This window comes from Monodon monoceros, unplaced genomic scaffold, assembly GCF_005190385.1.
Source record: "Monodon monoceros isolate NGI ecotype Baffin Bay Population unplaced genomic scaffold, NGI_Narwhal_1 Super_Scaffold_5, whole genome shotgun sequence".
Classification (NCBI taxonomy): domain Eukaryota; kingdom Metazoa; phylum Chordata; class Mammalia; order Artiodactyla; family Monodontidae; genus Monodon; species Monodon monoceros.
Genome location: NW_021703782.1, coordinates 10758388 through 10779829, shown reverse-complemented (window position 1 = coordinate 10779829; position 21442 = coordinate 10758388). Strand labels below are relative to the sequence as shown.

The 21442-nt window shown below is 51.1% G+C and overlaps 1 protein-coding gene across 1 annotated transcript; it reads right to left on the bottom strand.

The window, feature by feature from the left end:
- Positions 1–6005: 6005 nt before the first annotated feature.
- CLU (clusterin) lies at positions 6006–21084 on the bottom strand. The gene is made up of 9 exons (XM_029203105.1): positions 20953–21084; positions 17350–17466; positions 15882–16030; positions 13411–13581; positions 11490–11901; positions 10318–10422; positions 7395–7624; positions 6504–6673; positions 6006–6252 (listed from the first exon to the last, which is right to left on the bottom strand). Exons 2-9 carry the CDS (start codon positions 17426–17428, stop codon positions 6243–6245), a joined length of 1326 nt encoding a protein of 441 aa, XP_029058938.1. The 5' UTR covers positions 17429–17466; positions 20953–21084; the 3' UTR covers positions 6006–6242.
- Positions 21085–21442: the final 358 nt, after the last annotated feature.

Below are 21442 nucleotides of genomic sequence, written 5' to 3'. Positions count from 1 at the left end.
GCGGAGTCCGAGTCACTCCCATGTTCTACAGATGAGGAAACAGAGGCTCAGAGAGGTGAGGATACTTGTCCAATGTCGCATAGCACGTTAGGAAAGGCAGTGCCAGTAAACCAAAGTACATCCTGAAGCCGTATATTTTCAATAGCTAGAATTTAATTTTTAAAATCAACAAATTTTGGGGCTTCCCTGGTGGCGCAGTGGTTTAGAATCTGCCTGCCAATGCAGGGGACACGGGTTCGAGCCCTGGTCTGGGAAGATCCCACATGCCGCGGAGCAACTGGGCCCGTGAGCCACCATTACTGAGCCTGCGCGTCTGGAGCCTGTGCTCCGCATCAAGAGAGGCCGCGATAGTGAGAGGCCCGCGCACCGCGATGAAGAGCGGCCCCCGCTCGCCACAGCTAGAGAAAGCCCTCGGACAGAAACGAAGACCCAACACAGCCATAAATAAATTAATTAATTAATTTTAAAAATAAATAAAATCTATGAATTTTGCATTCTATTTCATTATGTAATTTTGTTTTAAACTTGTGAGCAATGTTCTATTTTCCAAATCTTTAAGTGACATTTCTGCTTAATGCAGTAGTGCCGTGTTTGTTGTGTGCTTTTATCGCACCTCGCCTCTACCCCAGGGGGAGAAATACGGACATTAAGGAACACACAGTGCAATGACTTAAGCCCCAAACCCTGAGGTTCAGTAAAACTTCAATTCCTGGTAATTGTGAGGCCAAAGAATGTTCTGGAAATAGACGTTCTAATTACCAGAGAACCCGGGTCCCCTTTCTGGATCAGGCTTTTGATGAATATAATTTACTCTTCCTTTGATTTGAGATCTTTTGATGCCTGAAGGTCATCCTCCCCCCCCAAAAAATTCTCCTTGCAGAGTCCTTTTGGTACCAGCTGTGTCCTGAAGCCATAAATTGCGCTTCTGAAGGCATTGCTAATGCAGATCCACTTTTCTCTCCTCTCTTGTCTCCTCCTGGCCACTGCTGGTCCAGGTTCCCACTGACTGGCTTCTCGCCTCTCCCAGCACTGCCCTCACGTCCAAGCCTCAGGTAGCATGAGCCCCGCTGGCACACACTCAACTCATCTCAGGGGACTCGGAAAAATCGTGGGTGCTGAGGCTCAGAGCCTGTACTTCTAACAGCGAACAGTGATTGCCAGCTAAGGAATCGGCTGGCAGGATGAGGAAGGCGGTCCCCCTGGGCCAGTGTGAAACTAAATCATAGTACAGCATCAGAGCTGTTGGGCCGTGAGCGGCTCTCAAAGTTGAATTTGCGGTGAGTGGTCACCGGCCAAAAGGAACCGTATAAATCTCATGAAGCCGACTGAGTGAACTCCGGACAGCTCGTCCCCTCAGGGCGGCCGCCTGGCCCCAGCACCCCACAAATTCACAGCTGAGAACGGGAGGGCTCCGGGTGAGCTCTGACGGTCCCAGAAGGATGCACCACCGCTCAGAAAGCCTCCCCAAAGGCAAAGATGTGGGACATTTAAAAGCCAAGCCAGATGCCCCCTCACTTCAATTGTAGGTGTCTCTGCATGGGGATAACCCCAAATCTGCAGAGTCAACTTGGCCACCTGCAGGGGCTGGGCCCAGAGGAAAGATACGGGGAGGTGGGTGGGTCACCTGACTGGAGGGAGAGAGGGCAGCGAAGCCCAGCCATCAGCGGAGCCGGAGCGCAACTCTGGTCCTTCTCTCAAGGTCCGCGTCCGCTGTCAGCCCCGGAACAGGGATTCATGCCGCCCCCTGGTGGCAGCTGTCGGGATCCTTCGAGGTGCGGGCCCAGGCGGGGCAAAGCGTCCCCCTCTGACCTACAGGCAAGAGGCTGGCTAGTCCCAAACCCTAAAGCGACTAGGAAAGCCTCAGAGAAGGGAGCAAACCCCGAGGGACGCCCTGGAGGAGGGGCAGTGCCGAGAGGGAAGAGATCTCTCCACAAAGGTAGGTTTCACAGTTAGAAGGGGTGTCTCTGGGTCCGCTACTAGGAAGATCTTACCTGTAGGTCTCCAGTCACTAAAATGAGTCCAAAGCAGGAGTTATTCCAAGAATGGGGCAGTGGAAGCTGGAAAAATAGCTACGAAAAATAACTACGAAAAATAGTTCCGTGAGGAACCCCTGAACTAAGGGGGAAAAAATACAAGGCAGTGTCTGAGTGAAGCTGCACTAAATACCCAAGCCTGGCTTATTTTCGTTTCCATCCTGAGTTTCTTTCCCCATGTGGCAGGATCAAGAGCGGCCCAGACATTTCCAGAAAGTTCCCAAAAAGAGTTATCAAAATTTTGGTTTAAGTTTTGACATCCACAAATGGATGTTTTTACACACACAGAGTGAGAGAATGTTACACTAGGCTCCAGATAATTGCTATTTTTAAAAATGATACCTTGGGACTTCCCCTGGCGGTGGGTCCAGGGGTTAAGACTCCGAGATGCCACTGCAGGGGGCACGGGTTCCATCCCTGGTCAGGGAACTAAGATACCCCCATGACGTGGGGCACGGCCAAAAAAATATTTTTTTTTAATTAAAAAGAAAAAAGAAGAATGATACCTTGTGCACTCTGGGCAGGTGGGTTGGGGAGGGTCGCGGGCTTGAATCTGGGGAATGAACAGCTTCCTTCGGTGCTGTCAGTGCATCTCTGTGATTTTATACCTGTGCACGAAGCCCTTCCCAAAGAAGGCGAAAGCCTCTTTATGGATGTGAGGCTGGAGTAATTGGTCCACCCATCACCCACACCTGTGTGGCGGTCAGCGTGGGTCAGGTGCACGTTTTTATTGAATTGGGCACCGAAGGGTCTGGATATCAAGAGGAGGTTGTAGGAGAACGTCTGGTCCCAGCTGAACGTCGTTATCGTTACTCCTTTGGTGCTGGAGGCAACAAACAGATGAGGGCAAGTAAAGTGCTGACCTGTCTCCATTCCCTCTCCTAGCCTGAGTGACTCCCCTTCCCCAACCTTGGAGTGGACTTGACCTGGCTGGAGGCAACTGTTGACTGAGGCCTCAGAGTGGTGGGCGCAGGGCAGGAGGCGCTGGACCAACGGCCGTCACCCCACCCCACCCTGCGCGGTGTCACCCTCCGGGAGGATTCTGACAGAGGGGTCGAGATATCCCAGAGGCAAACAGAGAGTTCATTATTAACCTCGTAAATTGTTCCACTTGGCCTGGCGTTCACTTGCTATCATATTGACTGATTTGGTAGTCATCAGTTCTATTAATAAATTCTGCAGACCCGAGTCCCTCTCGAGCTGTCTTTAGATACATTTCATACTTCCTGGGTTTGCCAAGCTATCCTGTCACAGCGAGAAAACCCCGGGCAAATGCTGGGTCTAGAGAGGATACTAAGGTGGGAGCCTGGCCAGCGAGGGCCCCATGGACCCCAGAATCAGACCTGGGTTTGATCCCAATTCTGCATGACTGCAAATAAATGGTCCTTATTATGTCTACACCCGCACTCCCAATTACCTCTCCCCGAGCCACTTCCTGTCTGCACCTCATGCTCAACTGTGGATGCGACTCCGGGAATCTGTTTATGGTGGAGTTTCAATTGCTTTGGAGGCACAAACATGAAACAATTTGATTCACTCTGACCACTGTTCCCATCACTTAACAGCTCATGCAGATTGGGTTTTTTCTTCCTGAAAAGGTCACAGTTACTAAAACGATCCAAAGTTTACTATGGAACGTCACCCTTGCATCCAAAGCAAACTCTTCCCCTCCCGCATCGGAGGAGGAGGGCTGGAGGAGGTGAGGGGCGCACAGGCTGCCCTCCTCCGGTTCTGAGCAGACCAGCATCGGGGCGTGTTCCCACGCTGGACCACGACGTCCTCCTCGCTCCTGGTCAAGCTCCTCTGAGGTGAGGTGGGGTCTTGCTTGGTCTGTTGACCCGGGCTGCTACTAGCAAGGGGTCTCCTCTCCCCCTAGACAAGTGGACGCTGTCCTTGGGCCAGCCTTGAACTTGGTGCGTGTGTCCTCCTTAGGCCCCTGCCAGCAGTCTAAGCCTCCAGGGCCCTTGGGGTGGGACAAAGTTTCTCTTCCGTGGTGAGCATTTTCCTCCAATCCAGTCACTGTGACTCTGTGACCTTGTAACCCCAGGGGAGGTGATGCCTAAAGGAGACTAATTGGAGGCCTTTGGGGGAAGGGAAGCCCGAACCAAGGGGCCCCTGTCAAGCCCACCCTCACCACTAGGTGGCGAGCTCTGCTCGGCGCACTCTGGCGGGGCTTCCGGGCTCCCACGGCTCCCCTATTCCCCACCCCTTCAAAGTGCAGGGCTGCAACCCGGGGTCCCCGCCTATAGTCTCTGTGGACCACAAGGAACTGGGGTGGGGTCTTCTCCCCTCTAGGCCTTCCTGTCACAGGGCACTTCTCTAATGAAGGCTACTCCTGGAAGCCTTTGTGCTGTGCAGGGGAGAAATAACTCCTGCCCTGAGGGGAACTGCAGGGACCCAATGGGATTACACAAAGCAATTAGCCCAGGGCTTAGAGCACTGTGGTTGGCCCAGGGCTGCTAGTTACAATTGCCCAAGCGGCACATGGCACAACTCTGGGGTCGTTGCACCTCATCAGAGATGACATCTAATTACAATTTTCTAGCAGAAGGCTTTCAAGTGTCAACGTAGAGGCTGACAGTGGATTTGTGCCACTCCCCTGGCCAGGCAGAGGACAAGCCCTCTCTTCTCAGAACATCAAGCCCTGCTCCCATTCTGCTGCAAGGATCCTGGAAGCCAGAAACCAACATCTCATTTCCTGCCTCGGACCTTCTAGGGCCTCAGGCTGGAACTACTGTTGGGGATGGAGGGACGTCCACGGACCCTCAAACCAGGCCACTGTGCAAAGAAGGAAGAGGGTGGGGAAAAGGGGTCCCAGTGAAACTGAGTCAGCTTTAGCCTCTGAATTTTAAGGGGCAGGTCTAGGAGAGTTTAAAGGAGGTTGCGTAAAAAGAAGCAACAACTTGCTGTAGTGACTGCCAGCATCCAGCAACATAATGGAAAACAGAAAATAATTTTTGAAACATAAGCTGTGGCAATGATGTAATATATAATTTACAATTATGGTCATTTTAGCAAATGCCTTCTGAACCATAACCCTAATTAAGGTTATGGTATATCTTTAAATGAATCACCCTAACTTTACTCTGAACTTCCTTGATAGCAATACTGAAGTACTAGCTTCTGTGAACATATACTGAGCCATAGAGTTTGTTGCTTGTGTGGCAGGGTTGTTGATAACTTGGAGAAACAAGGAATGGTAAACTAAGAATATTTTAAGCTTTTAATTTACATGTGGACTTTGCTACAAACCTTGAAGCGTATTTGATGAACAGAATTCTGTAGAGAAGATTCATAAATGGAGAGGCTTCTTAATGTGAAGTACCGCGGTTAGTCACTGCCACCTGCTGGCAACGTAAGGTCCTGCAGGCCAGCTATGTTTCAGAGTGAGGGGTGAATAGTCATCACGAGAAACCCAGGCAGAGGAGAAATTCCTGGGGTTGAGGGAAAGATATAAAGTTTGTATAGACAGACAGTGGTCAATCAATGCCACAGTCAAGAAGGTGCCTCAGGGATTCTAGGCTCTTACAGCTAAAAGAAAATTACCTCGTTTTGTTTTGGGGGGCACTACTTTTTCCATAAGGAAAATATCAATTATGTATGGAAATAACTGGTATGCCTTATTTTTACCCCTTCTGCACCCTAATTTTCAATGTATTCCTTCAGGGTATCACCCCCGCCCCCATCAGAATATGTATCTGCTTTATAATGGAATGGAAAAGATTCATTTTTCAGAAACGTATTTTTAGCTGGCTATAGGGAACATCTCTCTTCCTAAAAGCAAGAAATCTTTGAACTGGGTCAACTTCACTGTCCCACTCCTTTTATGCTCAACTATATGAGAACATACCATCTTAGCCATTGCTTTTTCTTTTCTCCTTTTTTCTTCCACACCCAAATGAAAGTGTGTGGGAGATTTAAAAAAAAAAACAAAACAAAACAAAAATAGCATAAAGAGGACACAGCAGAGCATTCAGATTACAAGGCGGTTTATTGAGTTAGTGGCATGCGGGGAAGTTCTTCCCGTGATCAGCAAATGCAGGCATTACAGTGCAAATCCAGAGGGAGAAGCTGGGTGCGGTCAGGAGGGCCTCGAGCCCAGGGCCTGGTCAGCTGGTGACGTGCAGAGCTCTCTAGAGGGGGCTGTGGCTCATCGCGGGGGCAGCTGGATGCAGACACCCCCATACTTGGAAAAGCAACGCTCACATCTCACTCCTCCCTGAAAAAGAAGGTGGGGAGGGGAAGGTGAGGCCTGATATTCACCGAGAGGCAGCAACCAACGCTCCAATTCTTATCAACCCAGAAGAAACATCCTCCAAAGGAAGGAGAAAATTCCCAGTAACTTCGTGGTTCCCTGCCTGCGCTGTGGCTACAGGAGCAGCGATTCCCAGGCCAGGTCCTCTGCCCTCTTCTCAGTCCCCAGGGACCTGATGGGCCCAGAGGGACCGCAGGTGAGGCCCACACACTCACCGGCTCTTCTGGCGGTATTGTTGTAGCGCTTTCTCTGCCACAGTCTCCATAAACTTAGGATTGGAGACTTCTTGTGGGACCGTCACAGTGAAGGGGTAGGAATCAAAGAGCTTCACAACCACCTTAGTGAGGCCAGAGGGAACGCTGGGGTCGGAACTGTGGGAATTCACCTAAAGGGAGAAAAGTCACAAGAGGGCAGAAACAACGGTCAACACGGACTCATTTGGCACCTGAAGTCAGGCTTATTAATTCAGATCAGTTGACCCCTTTGCTTTTTACTCACCTCGACACCTATACAACTTGGTGAACAGAAATGCCCTAATTCAGAGACCCTCGTTTGTGGGTATAAATGTCATTCACGAAGGACCAACCTGGGGGAGCCCCACCGAGTAAAACATGTTTCCTTTGAGGAGCCACTGGCCACGTGGTGGTAGAAGAGGAATCAGGGAAAGAAAAAGAAAAGGTTCCCAGCACTAGAGGGAAGCTTCTTATCACTGGAGGAGAACGATGGGACAATTCATGAGCCATCCTAGGCAGGACAGGGCAGCAAGGCAGCTCCCCGGAAAGGGCACTAGCTCTGCAGCCGGGCAGACAGGTTCAAACAAACACCCAGGTGATCACCCTGCAGATAGGAGACGCTGGATAAGATGCTGAACCTCTCAGTTTCCTCATCTGTAAAATGGGTTCATGACATTCCACGTCACTGAGTGATAAGGTTTCCATGCACCACTGGACCTGAGGTTTTTGTTTCCTGCCATATGACAAATGCTCAGTGAAAAGCAGACATGCGCTCTTGAACATCTTCACCCCGTTTCAGCCCTGGGGGAGGATCACATGAGCTCCAGACAACACCTTGAGCCCAGCTTCAGTGTGTGGCCAGGACAGACTCACCGTGGAGACCTGGAGATAGTGCTGGCTGTCGCTGTGCGTGAGGTTGGCCAGCTGGGACACCCAGGTGAACTGCTCGTTCAGCTGCTTCAGCAGGGAGGATGTGTTCAGCATCTTCTGCTGGTAGGACTGGAGCAGCTGGTCGTACAGCTTGCTGAACTTCTCCGCCAGCTGCAGGGACATGTTCAGCTGCTGGCGCAGCTGCATCTGAGAGGAGTCGTTGGCTGAACAGTCTGCCCGGAGATTAAAAAAAAAAAAAGACAAACGACAGAAACGTGAAGGGAGAGCTAAAAAGGGATGAAAACAAATGGCAACCAGTTCACGCAGCCAGGACCTAAGGCAGAGCTACTCCAAGCTCCAGTCCACCAAGCGTTCGCTAGCAGCCCAAGACAAAACAGAAGGCTCGCCCCGCATGTAAATCAGCATGCGCGTCCTTCATTGAGAATGTCTTGCCCTGGGAGACGATGTCATCTGAACTAAACTGTCTCAGTGACATCACTGATTTCTCTTTGGGTGCAGGACCCTGTCCCCTTGGGGACCAGCAATGAGGGGCACTGCCCACACCTCAAGAAGCACGGACCTCAGGGCTCCATGTGCTCAGACCTCACTGCCCTCCTTCCCTCCATTAGTCATTGCAGGAAACGGTGGATGTTACTTGTAGCTGCCATGGTACCTGCTATGTACCAGGCACCACCAAGTGCACTGGATAGCCGTGATCTCTAATGGTCAGATGTATTCTGACGTTAAGTATTATCAAGAATGAAACTGAGGACCAGAGCGGTAAATCATTTGCCTAAAGTCATAGGATGAACGATTTGTGAGGGCAGGATGTTGAACCCCAGGCTTTAACTCCTAAACTTGGGCTCTTCCTACTCTGAGTCTGTGGCTCTGGAAAATTCTCCAAGCTTGCCTATATCTATAGAGTTGGAAATTCTGGCCCCAGGAGCCTGGGTAGCAGAAGAGCCAGTCAGGACCCTCGGGCCACAGAGCACAGTAGCCTGGGGTTGGGCATCCGGGCTTTGCCCACCTGCCCACCATGGCTGGTCGCCAAGCTCACCAGAGAGCAGGGAAGTTCATTCATTGCTTTTGGTCACCAAGTGCCCACTGCAGGTTGTCAGGTGGATAAGGGCTGGGAACTACCCACTCTCTCTCTCTAAAAACTACTGTTTTTCTCTCCCTTGATTTTTGAAAGATATTCCCCAAAAGAGCACATCAAACCCAAGCACGTCAGGGGAAAGGGGGCGTTCTTTGCACACTTCACCATGGTGGCTGTAATGATTTCCACTAGAATAAAATAAAATGTCAGGTGGGGCAAGACATAGGATTATTAACAATAAACTGGGTTGAAAAAGGTACATAATGATGAAACTTAACTCTTCTTACCAGGGAATCATGGAAAATAAGGACTGTCATTGAGAACTGGGTAGCAGTCTAGAGCAGTGGCTCTCACTTGGGGCGGTGCTGTCCCCAGGGATATTTGACAAGGTCTGAAAACCTTTTTGGTGTCACAACTGGGGTGAGGGTGGGAGGCTACTGGCCTCCAGTGGGTAGAGGCCAGGGATGCTGCTAAACATCTCACAGTGCACAGGACCGCCCGCCACAAAGAAGGACCTGGTCCAAAATGCCGGTAGTACCGAAGTTGTGAAATTCCAGTCTGGAGGTCCCGGGCAGCACCTGCTCAAATGGCTGCAAGCACCTTAGATAAGGGGTCATAAGTCTTCTTCAATGTAGAAAAGAAAACTGCTGTTTCAGGAAGCTGTGATCAGTGAACATTAAGATCAGTGCCAGGGGCGCCAATCTGAGCTTGGGGATCTGTAGGTCTCTTCTTCTGGCCCTAACGTGACTCTCTCACGGTGTGATTTACACTCTTCTAATCGTGGTATTTTATGGGATAAACCCAGGAGGTTGTGTACTCACCTCTCGCTTCTTCATAGATCAGCCTCTTATAGCACTTGTATTTCTTTTGCAGTAGCTTCTAAAATCACAGCAATGAGACTAGGAATATTTAGCTAGACTCTGAAGGCCTGCCCGGGCAAACCCAAAAAGTATTAAGTAAGAGCAAAGCCGTAAGATCGATCCGCTCGGTACAAGGGAAACAATTAACTTTTTCCGAGCATAGACTGTTGTGGGCCAGGAAGTGTTTCGCCGCTTTTATAGGTGTTATTTCCAAGTAAGAAGAATTTAGTCCCCCTGATAAAACCGAAGGAAACAGCAGAAGGGAGGTATTTCCTCTGCCTCAGGGACCAACCTACCAAAGGTAAGTTTGCCGGGAAGCTAGGGTACCACTAGGAGAGACCCACGTGTTCAGGGTAGAGAACACAGCAGCACTGATCGGGAACACACCACAAACGCCCCCAGGGCGTCATGTAATCTTGGGCAGGTCACCAAACCTTCTCTGACTGAGTGTCCTCCTCTGTAAGACAGGGATGATAACTGTAGCCACCCCGGTTGTTCCAAGAAAAAGAGTAAATGTTTGTAAAGTGTTTACAAGAGTGTTTAGTAACACACACATGGGAAGAGTTTGTTTAACAGAACCACACTGCCTAAACTCTCACTGTCCGCGCAAAACACGAGGACGTCTACTAGGTTTGGCCCTTGGGAACAGACGAACTGAGGGAAGTCAAAGGATGACAGCTCTTTAGAAAAGCACGGCAGCTCCTGCCACCGTCAGCCTGTTAACCGTGAGCTGGATCATGCAGTAAGCACCTTGTATTCTGTCCGACTTCAGGGACAGCCCCTCATCTTAACCCGCGACCCCAGATGGGGACTCAAGCAGAGCTGGGCAAAGGACTCCCCCACCCAGAGTCACAGCTGGAAGGCAACAGGGCTGGCATTTGAACTCCCATCCGTCTGAGCCCATAAAAGCAGCCCTAGTGAGGTGCTGGAGACCCGAGGATACAGGAGACCACGGGGCCCCCTGACTCACCCATGGACAAGATCTCCTGGCACTTTTCACACTGGTCCTTCATCTTCAGGCATCCCGTGGAGTTGTGGCGGATTTCCTTGCACACGGTGCGGTCACTGCTGTTTTCTGGAGACACACAAGGGAAAGTCATACAGAGCGACACAGAGATGGACCACCGCGATCTCCCAGAGCCCTTCCACACTACTGTCTGGCCCTTTGACATGGTTCTGTGGGCAGAGCAGGTTGGACTCTGGTTGTTTGCCTGCAGACACAGGCTCGGATCGGGGCTCCCTGCAGCGGGACAAGCAGATGGTCCCCAGGGTCCCCTGAGCTGGGTTCGGCCCCCTCCCCCACCATCCCCACCTGCTGGCACATCTCCTGCCTGCTCGTACTTCTCTTTGGCATCATAACCCGTTCTGCTCTGCATTCTGTCTGGCTCATTTCTCTCCCCGGGTCAGACAGCAAGCGCCTTGAAGGCAGGAATAGGATCCACCTTAGAACCTCCTTATAACACAGGGAGCCCCCCATTATGGACGTGCAGTAAACTCCTTGTTCAATTCAATACCCTCCTGTGTTTCCAATCTGTTTCAAGCCACAGCCCAGTGCTGGTCAAACTGCAGCATTTAGGAGATGGGGTTGGCCAACGAGTGTCTATTGGTTCAATGAAGGAAATCACTTCTGAAAAGTTTTGGCTTCTCGTGTCCATGTTAGAGTTCCTTCATTCAAAATATATTCATTGTGTGCCCATTCTCTACCAGACCCTAAGGTTATAGCCACAAACAGCTTTCTTAACTGTACCATGAGCTGATTATATAATTTGTCACCAATATATGCATGGCGTCCACATAAAGCCACCTGAGTTCCCAAGACAAAGGAGTCTAGTTCTCTAGAGGAAAGAGTCAATGTCATGCCCTCCAGTTGCTGGAAGGAGCTTGGTACACTCGAAAGAACACAGATTCTGAATCCTGCAGGGCTAGATTTGACCGGCTCCCACTTTATCAGCTGTGAACCCTTGGACATGCTCCTTCACCATCCTGTCATAGTTTTCTCCCCATCAAACTGGGATGAGAGCACCCTCCCCAGGTTTCTGGGGGTGGAATTCAGATGACACATGCCAAGCCCCGGCCACAGTTCTGAGCATCTAACGGGTTAGCATCTCAATGAATTGTGATTTCCCATCCCATCCTTCTAACCTCCTGGGAATTCCACCATCGGGAAGTGGTAGGGAGTTCTATGCATGTGGTCATCCATGGCCTGCTGGGCCTGGTGGATCATGTCAAAGAAGGGCTGAAACACGTCATGGAAGTTCAGGGGTTCCAACAAGGGGAAAGGCATGACATTCCGGGCGAAGCGGGACTTGGGATTGAAGAAGAGTGATCCCCTTGGGAACGAGCCAAAGGGCGAGTAATACTGAGTGTCCTGGAACTTCCGGGGAAAGAACCGGTCCTGGAAGAGCTCATCCATGATGTTGGATGCACGGTTGAAGCTGTCCTCCATGACGTCCATCACGTGGCCCTGCTGCCGGTCGTTCTCCAGCAGGGAGTCGATGCGGTCACCGTTGATCCACAAGTAGAAGGGGGAGCTCTGGTTCAGGAACTCCTCGAGCTGCGACAGGAGACAGGAGACAGTCAGGGGTGCTTCCCCCTTGTCAAGACGGGCCAGGCCCGGCCCCTCCTGCCTGCACCCGGGGCAACTCAGAGTCACAGCAGGCGGCAGAAGGCCAGGCTGGGACTGGCTCCCCATCTCTGAACTGTCCAGGTCAGTGCCTTTCCTTTCTACCGACCCCGAGGGGAAGAGCTTAGGAAGACCTGCGAGGCCGAGAGAGTAACAAGGCCTGTCACATGAGACTAGTCTGCTGTCCTCTTTGGCCACTGGTGATCCCCAGGCCTGCTCAGCCAAGGGCCAACTGACGGGACTCCTGGAAAGGGCAAAATTCATGAGCCCTAGCTGAGCAAGGACTGCAGGACAGGGAGGATCAATAATAGGGTACTAAAAATTCTTAATTCCTTCTGTTTAAGTGGATGCAGGGATCTGCCATACCGTGGAGCCATTTGTTACGTTAGGCAGCTAATAATTGCTGAATGAGAGTCTTCGGAAGATGGCAAATACCTGGCACAGGTGCTTTTCATGACTCCACATTACTGCACTCATAGCAGACATTACCAATTGATCACAGCGCTCTGGGCCGCAATGCAGCCAGAACTAATCAATTGCATCCGGCATGTGAAATGAAGCTGTGATGTTGTGATTTATAATAAGAAATATATATTTGGTCTGGTCCTTGATAAAGAGGTCCTAAAGCCCTTGGAATTTCCTGTGATAAGAGCAATAAAAGTGTCTTTTGTTATGTTAGTGAGGTGACTTTTCGGAAAGCACCTAGGGATGGGGGCTGGTCGCCAGGGGAGCCAACCCTAGGATTAGAGGGTTGGAACTTTCTGCCCCACCACCTGATTTCCAAGGAGGGGAGAGGGGCTGGACCTTGAATCAATGACCAATGGTCAATGATTTAATCAATCGTACCTATGTAACGATGCCTCCATTAAACCCAAAAGGATGGGCTTGGGGAGCTTCTGGGTTGATGAACACATGTGCCAATGAGATGCAGGAGACTGTTGAACTTGAAGAGGTGATGGAAGTTCCCCATCCTTTCCCCATCCCTCCCGCTGGGCATCTCTTCCATCTGGCTGTTTCTGAGTTATATCCTTTTATAACACACCAATAATCTAGTATGTAAAATGTTTCTCCGAGTTCTATGAGCTCATCTAGCAAATTAATTGAACCCAAGGGGGCGGTCATGGGAAACTCTAATCTACAGCCAGTCCGTCAGAAACACAGGTGACCACCTGGACTTGTGATCGGCGGCTGAAGTTGGCAGTGGGGATGGGGAGGCGTCCTGTGGGACTGAGCCCTGAGCCCGTGGGGTCCGACGCTGTCTCTGGGTAGACGGGGTCAGAGCGGAGTTCAACTGCAGGACACCCAGCCGGTGTGGGAGAAATTCTTGATGGGGAAATCCCCACACTTGGAATTGGGTGCAGAACCAAAGAAGCATATTCAGTCCTCCTCACTGCCCAACCAGAGCCCAGGCTGTGCTGAAGAAGCGGGACCCCTTGTCACCTGTTGGCCCACCAGTCCTGAGCCGCTTCTGCAGACACGCGCGTAGAACTTCATGCAGGTCTGTTTCAGGCAAGGCTTACACTCCTCCCAGAGGGCCGTCATGGTCTCATTGCACACCCCCTGGGACGCCTTCAGCTTTGTTTCAGAATCCTTGGTGTCATTCAGGGCATCCTACAGGAGGACGAAGGCTGGGTTAGCAACAGAAACCATGGCTTCCCCTTCCCCAAGCAGGCACCGTGGTGCTGGCCCCCCGGCCCAACCTGGCCACATGGGGTGCTTATTGCCACCCCTGCTCTGGCTCACGTGTTCCCAAATCTGCCCACCTGGAATTCCCTCCCCATCTGGCTCTAAACATCCTCTCGTCTTCAAGATCCAACTGCTCCTTAGTCCTTTCCAGCCATTAGAGCTCATCTGGACAGCTCCTTTCTCTGACGCTACACTTACAGTCTCTACTCCAGGACTCCCCTCTCGCTAATACCCCACTTCCTAGTCTCAACTTCTGGAATTTAAACGTCATCTTTCAAAGCTTCCCTGAATCTTATTTCTCTATTGCAACCATGGTCCCCGGCATGCCACAGGAATAGGTAAGCTTCCGAAATTAAAATCACCACTACTACCGAAACTCTCCAAGATGACCATGACATTTGATCCAGTAATTCTACAAGAATCTATCCCAAGGAATTCCTGCAATAAAGGAAAAATCCATATGCTTGAAGATATCTGTTACAATATTCATGTGTGGCAACAAAAATACTGGAATCAACCCCAATGCTCAAAACTAGGGAACAAGTTAAGGAAACTGTGGTACCTACAAAAGGTAGATAGGACAGCATTACAAGGGATGTTTGTAGTAAGTTTTAAGTATTATAATAAGCATTTTTCATGTTAAAAATTCAGGAGTTTGAGTATAGTCACTGTCCAAAAAGTATAGAGGAGAAAATGTAGTAAGAAATAGATCAAATGTTAAGTGAATTGTCCTTAGGTAAAAGGGTTATGGAAAAACTTCTGCTTTTCTATATTAAAATCTTGATAAATGTGTATTACTCTTCAAAGAATTAAGTAGACCATCCATACCCCAAAGCAAAGCTACACTATGAATATCTGAATATGTGAGGTCTTCTCTTGCTCTGTGTCCCCTGCCCCCTCGTCCGAGATGGGGAAGGCCACCACGCCTCCAACTGGGTCAACTCACAGGCGTCAACCTGCTGCCCAATTCCTTTCTTTCCGGTTCGCGTATTCCTCAACTAAGAAGTCATGGAGCCTTTTTCCAAACTTGATATGCTTTATCGTAGAACCTGGATTGTCAAATATCAAACTCCAATGAGAAGCGCAAAAATTCAAGAACAAGGGCTTCCCTGGTGGCACAGTGGTTGAGAGTCCACCTGCCGATGCAGGGGACACGGGTTCGTGCCCCGGTCCGGGAAGATCCCACATGCCGCGGAGCGGCTGGGTCCATGAGCCATGGCTGCCGAGCCTGCGCATCTGGAGCCTGTGCTCCACAACGGGAGAGGCCACAACAGTGAGAGGCCCGTGTACCACAAAAAAAAAAAAAAAAAAAAATTCAAGAACAAGACTTGCTACTTCTGCACGGGCTCTAGGTTTCTCATAGTGTGACGAGAACTAATACTGATGCCAAGAAAGGCACTAAGTTTCAAAGAAAGTTAGAGCTGCACCCAGGCCAACATTTCCTTAAGTGGTTTCCATGGAATTGTGCTACAAGCTATCAGGAAAAAAATAAATGGATTCCCTGGTCAATTCGATTTGGAAAACACTTGGATTAAATGAAGTTACACGTGCTTCCTTTACCGCACAACTTTTCTGAGTCTTTATAACGCTTTTACTCTATGCATCAGGGATCATGAAGGTGGCAGGGGCCCCATCTCAGCATCTCTGTCATTAGCGGTAGGGTGGCAATGGGAATAGGCTTTGAGGAGACCCTGAAGGACATTATTGAGTTTTTAAATAAGCTCCTTATTGAATTATAGTGTTTTAGTTTTGTATGTTCACCATTGGACCTAGGTGTCTCTTTACGAAGTAGTCCAGAACTCTATAGAGACTTGGGCAATACAGCATGCGCCTGCCGTACCCCCAAAGGTATTGACCCTACTAGATAAGCTTCCTGAAGGTAGGGTGCCACCCCTCTCCTAACCTGTGACAGTGACAGACCCTACCCAAAGCCTGCCTTGGACCTTGCACATAGTCTAGGTTTAGAAAAATCTACTGAAGTGAATCTGGGCGGCAGGCCCTGGGCCAGGCTTGTAACAAAACCAGATCCAAGATCTCACTGCTTGAAGCTTTGAAAAGCAAATAAACCTTCCCTATTTGTTAACCACAGCCCCAGTATCAGCTGACACAACCGGAGAAGGCCTGCGGGTCACCATAGTAACCTGGCAGGGCATTCGGAAGAGCAACGGCCCCTCCCTCCCTCCAGCACAGTGGATCAAGGTGGGGGTCACCCGGGCTCTTCTTACCTCTTTCTTCTTCTTAGCCTCCTCTAAGGAGCCAAGCAATGATTTGCGCTCTTCGTTGGTCTGTTCTATTAGGGTCTTTATCTGTTTCACCTCCTTGAGAGCATTTTTAATTTCTTTATTAATGTACTTACTCCCCTCGGTGGACATTTCTGCAAGAAAAGAGCAGGGAGGTAGATGAGGCCAGAGGAAGGGATGGTGCTGGGGATATAACCCTGGAACCAGCTGGAATGGTCAGAAAGGCCAGTGGGCCCAGGGGCTGCCATAGCTAGGATCCCCCTGGCAGGCAGCCTTTGGGCCCCAGCTTTGCCCTGACACAGGTTCCATCCCAGGGCTCACTGTAGACCCAGGGCCAGAGAATCGATTACACCCAGCTGCTCAGAAATGCAAACCATCGGAGCGGACACGCCCCAGAGGAGGGACAACCCAGTCCGCCCCTGGAGCTCTGGAGAAGCAGCCTACCCAGCTGCAGAAGAAATTCTTCAAGGAAAAAAAAAAAAAAATCCTGGAAGCCTAACTGTTTAAGCATCAAAATATAAAACAGTGTTATTGTAGATACAAGTCTTTCTGCAATGCAGTTTAAGCAGACATCTGAACTTCGCTGTTCCGATGCAGTGTCAGGTGACAGGGCCACAGAGGTGGCTTAATAGCACCATCCTTCAAGGACACTGTGATCAGACACCACACCGTGTGACAAATGTAATGAGACAATGTCACCAAAGTACCGAAAGTAACAGCCAATGCTTCTCTGGTTCTTATCCTGGGCCAAATGCTGAGCTGGACACTTCACGTGCATTTTATTTAATACTCTTGACACTGTCTTCACCCCTTTGCACAATCGAGGATAAAGAATCGCAGTGAGATCAAGATACTTACCCAGGGTTATACAGCTGGGGAGGGCGGAGCCAGATTTCCATGCAGCTCTGAGCTCAACGCTTGGGTTTTTAACTATTACCCCAGAGAGTCAGTCAGCTCATAGGACAAGAGTGGGGCAGAGGGAAGACAGGTTTCAGGAAAGGCCTGGCAGCAGAGGGGAGCCACCAGCTGGGCTCTGAAGGATGACAAGCCCTCGTAGTGAATGATATTCCGCCTTACCTGAATCCGGAGCATTGGTTTTCTAGGTGGAAAGGTGGTGGATACAGGTAGTAAGTGCTATGGAAACTCAAGGGGAAATCCACAGAGGCTCCAATGGTCCAGGCTTCATGGAGCTTCGTGGAAGAGGTGTGGACGCCGGACCGAGCAGACGGGGAGGGGAATAGCCAAACGAGCTGCAGCAGCCAGAAAGGGCTTGGGGTCTACCTGAAACTGCCTGGAAGCCCACCTGACCACTGAGAGCCTAGGCCGGCGAGAGACGGCTCAGAGAGGGGACTGGGCAGAGCAAACCCGATCCGATTCACAGGACAAAGGTGGTCTTAACCCTTGGGGCCCTGACACAGGGAAGCATGCCAGGAGAGCACGCCGGGTCACTTACCCTGGAGCTCTTTGTCCGAGATTGCCCTGCCATTCTCCCAGCTCAGCAGCAGGCCCACGAGCAGCAGTAGAGTCTTCATCTTGCCTCCTTCTCCAATTCTGGAATCCTAGCACGCCTCTGTTTGCAGAGAACAGGGGACTGTCATGGTAACAGCTAGACAGCCCGCTGGTTACGGGCCCAGCCTGCTGCCTGTGCGGCTTCCCAGGAACCCTGCCGAGGCCTTGCCCTCCACTCTCCCTGCAGCTGGCATCACTGACTTTTTATCCCAGGGAAGTGACAAGAAAGTATCAGACTTGCCACTGGGCCCCTTCAAAAGAAAGTGGAGGAAGTGGGTACGGGGAGGAACCACAGGACAGCAGCCTGATATAGAAGAAACGAGAACTCCAGAGTCAGAGCCACTGGGCTCTGGTCCGAGCCGCCCTCCTCCTTCCTCCTTCTCCTTGTCCCCCATAATAGCTGACTATGCCTAAAAAAGGCACATGTGCTTTCTGCATCCAGAAAGGGCATCTATCTGATATACCTGCTCACGTCAAACGAACCCTGAAAACACCTCTCTTGGGTCACTCAGCTGGCCTCTGCCGTCCCCCTAAAGTGGGGACTGCAGCCCACAGCACAGACAGCCCCCTGCTGTCTGCATCACCCATCCTGCCCACAGCAGGCATCACCAATCAATCACAGCACTGTCCCCACCAAGGCTCGACACCTCCTGAAATTGCTTTTCAAGGGTCTGAGGCAGTGACAGCCTATGGGTTGCTACAGGGAAATGAATCCATTTGTCATCCCTAGCGTGGATGAAAGTAGAGCAAGGCGGGGAGGACGGTTGTCTTCAGGGAATAGAGAGGGAGGGGCAAAGCCAAAGGATTAACGGCAGGGGGGGGAGCAGGGCAAAGAACCTCCCCAGGAAAAGTCCCTGTGGGAGGACGTGCCACTCTGCTCTACCAGGTCCCTTTCACGCAGCCAGTCCCTCTAAGCCCACAGCAGGGTGTGTGCCAGGGTCCTCCCACCACCACTCGGCTAGCTGCCTTGAGCCCTGGACCAGCTGGTCTTACACAATGGACCCTTTCCCAGAAGCTGAAGTTGTTGCAAAACAGAAACCCCTCCCCCTGCACTGCCCTTCACCCCAATGCTCATCTGAACTCACCCGTTTCCCCTAAGAGAATGGGAAGGGGGTCTCCCCTTCCCGAAATGATGCACATCCAGAAGCTGCTCTCCGCTCAGCAGGCCCATCTGGACCCTTGGGAGAATATTAATGAGGCAAGTCTCTCCTGAGACATAATTAGTAAGGCAGCCAGGCTGTGGTTCCCGAGCAGCGTGGGAGAAGAGAGCGGGTCACCGCCTTCCCCAGAAATGGTGAGTGGGCAGCTAGGCCAGGGTGCTATTTCAGGTCTGCGTGGCTCTGTCCTAGCTGCTCACTGAAGCCTGAAACGCCTCAAACAAGGACAGAGCCTTTGTCACGCCAGAGAGCGAAAGCTGGCGAGAAACACCCCTCCAGCAAGAGGCCCCCGATAGCAAAGACTTCTGAGAAATCCAGACACGAGCCTCTGAAATAGGTTGGGACCAGAAGACAGGGCATTGGGTCCTGAGGAAAAGAGAGACGGGACAGCCAAAGGCAAGAGCTCTGGATGAGAAGCCTGGAATCCCAGCGGTCAGTACAGGATCTCCCACCAAGAGCCTGGGGGCCATGGGAGCCACTGAGTTCCAAGCTGGGAGAGAGACCTGTCTCACGCCCAATCCCTCCACCTCAGAGGGGAGGCTGAACCCAGAGACAGGATGGGGCTCCCCAAGGCCTGCAGCAAGCTGGTGACAACCCCAGGATAAGGACTCAGCCCTCCCAAACCCCAGTCCAGTGTGGTTTCCTTGACACCAAGTCACTTAAATCTCTGAGCCTCCATTTCCTCACCTGTAAAATGGACCTAATAGAGATTTTAGAGACGGGAATGTGTTCTGTAAACCCAAGGGTCTTATGTAATCATAGGAAATTCCGACTCCTTCAAAATTGACGTAGGATCAATCATGGGCATTGGCAGTATCTATCGGGGAAGTGGGAGGAGATGGTGTGTTGGGAGAGGGACAGAGGAACTGAAGCAGGTACACAAAGGTCATCTGTGGTCCCTCCCCGACTGTGGGCTTTGCCTCAGTGATGTGATCAGCTACTACGAATTACCCGGGAGTCTTGTTATAATGCTGATTCTGATTCAGAGACTGCTTTTCTAATAAGCTTGCAGGTGATATCGATACTAGTCCAAGGCCAGTAGGATAACAGCGGCTGCGCGGCCAAACTGCCCTCCCTTTGCACTGACTCACCTCCACACCCATCTCCTGGCCAGGGTGCCTGGTTGCCAACTGCTCTGATTGAACAAGCCACTCCAAGGCCCTCCTTTCCCCAGAGGAAGCCGTGGGGAGGACATGGTCACGCAGCTAGTAAGCTGCAGGGTTTAAAGCCCAAAGCCCAAGCTCCTCTCCTACTGCCTCCCCAAATGCAGAAAACTCAAACAAAAAGAAAAATGAGAAAATAATTCACCTGTAATTCACACCATGGAGAGGCAAACATTAGCACTGTGGTATATTTCCTCTTTTCTATGCATTTGCATACAGTCGGATCCTTTACATCCACTATCTTCAAATACCCTCTAAAAGCACACTTTTGTGGCTGTGTAACAAGAGTCCTTTTTCTGATGTACTTTATTTTGCCATCCCACGAGGCCGGGCATTTAAATTGTCTGTAATTTCCCACTATTATTATCATGAACACTCTGGCAAGCATCCTTCTTTAGTATCTGTACTTACTCTTAAATTCCAAACTTCACTCTTAAAAAAAAATAATAATAAGTTTCTTTTTTTCATTAGGTCCAGAAATTCTGGAAGGTCAAGGCTTGGGTTCTAATTCCAATTCTGATACCTATTTGCTGTCTATCTTTGGAGACGGTCCTAAACCTCTCCAGGCTTCAGATTATCATCTATAAAATGAGACAGTTGAATCAGGTGTCTGAAGTCTGATGGAGGTTGTGTGATGTTTCTCTGATGTACCCTGGTGCATTAGGAAGCAGAAAGAGTAGGATTTCAGTGGTTGCAACATATACTTAAATCAAAACATCGTTACTTATAAACACACAATCCAGAGAACTAGAGAATTCGCGAGCAAACAAGATGACTCATGCGCGCAAGCTGACAACCACCCCTGGAGCTCAGTACCTTTCCAAGGACGATGCTGCAGGAAGGCTGCAAGTGCAGGCCAGCTCTGCCACTCACTAGCCTGGCCTCGGGCAACAGCGTCAGTCCTCCAAGTGTCAATTCCCACATCTTTACAAAAGGAGGATCCTTACATCTATCCCGTTTACCCCACAGAATTGTGGTTGGAGCTGATGAACAAAGGGCTCCCTGAGTCCCTTGCCTGTCTGCCGACAATTCGGTCCCGGCTCGGCTGTCTGGTGATGGGGCTCCGACCACTTCCCTTCCCTGGATCCGCGACTCCATCTAAAGCGCCCCTCTGACAGCCCTGTGACTCCCAGTGGCCGTCCTCTCCTCGCCTGGGTGCCGCCCCCCGCCCGCTCACCAGTCCCGGCCAGGCTCTGCACAGGGGCAGGAAAGGTGGGGACATCTCACCGGTCAGCGGTGCCCGCGCGCTCCTCCTGGCGACGCCGCGTGCACAGCACGGTGAGGCGCTCGTATTTATAGCGCTCTGCTGCGTATACACCCACTTTGGGGCTGGCTGCAAACCTGCATGACTCACGCCCAAAGAATGCGGTAGAAAGCACCGGGAGCTTTCTGGAAGCCGGTGCGGGAGGGGGTTCGGAGGTGCGGGCGGGTGGATGTCTGGTGCAGCACCCGGCAGGGGGCGCGGGGGCGCGTATCAGCACCGCGAAAGGCTCCGGCGGAGACAGACCCTGGGGTGCGGGCGCGCACCGCTGCCCGCTCCCCGTCCCCGGGGGCTCAGAGCTGGGGCACGGCGCCCCCAGGAGGGCAGAGCCTGAATTAACGTGCAGAGCTGGCACCCAGCTCCGCAGAGATGGAGGGATGCTCTGCGCCCCTGGCTGGTGCCTCGTCCCCAGTAGAACGTCAGTGTTCCGCTGCCCAATTGAACGTTAATCTCTCG

Coding starts and splice junctions, on each gene's coding strand:
- CLU (XM_029203105.1), bottom strand. CDS start 17,428: ATGAAGACTCTACTGCTGCTCGTGGGCCTGCTGCTGAGCTGGGAGAAT. Junction 11,902..13,410: donor CAGGACTGGTGGGCCAACAG/GTGACAAGGGGT, acceptor CTCCTGTCGCAG/CTCGAGGAGTTCCTGAACCA. Junction 6,674..7,394: donor ACTATCTCCAGGTCTCCACG/GTGAGTCTGTCC, acceptor TTCTCCCTTTAG/GTGAATTCCCACAGTTCCGA.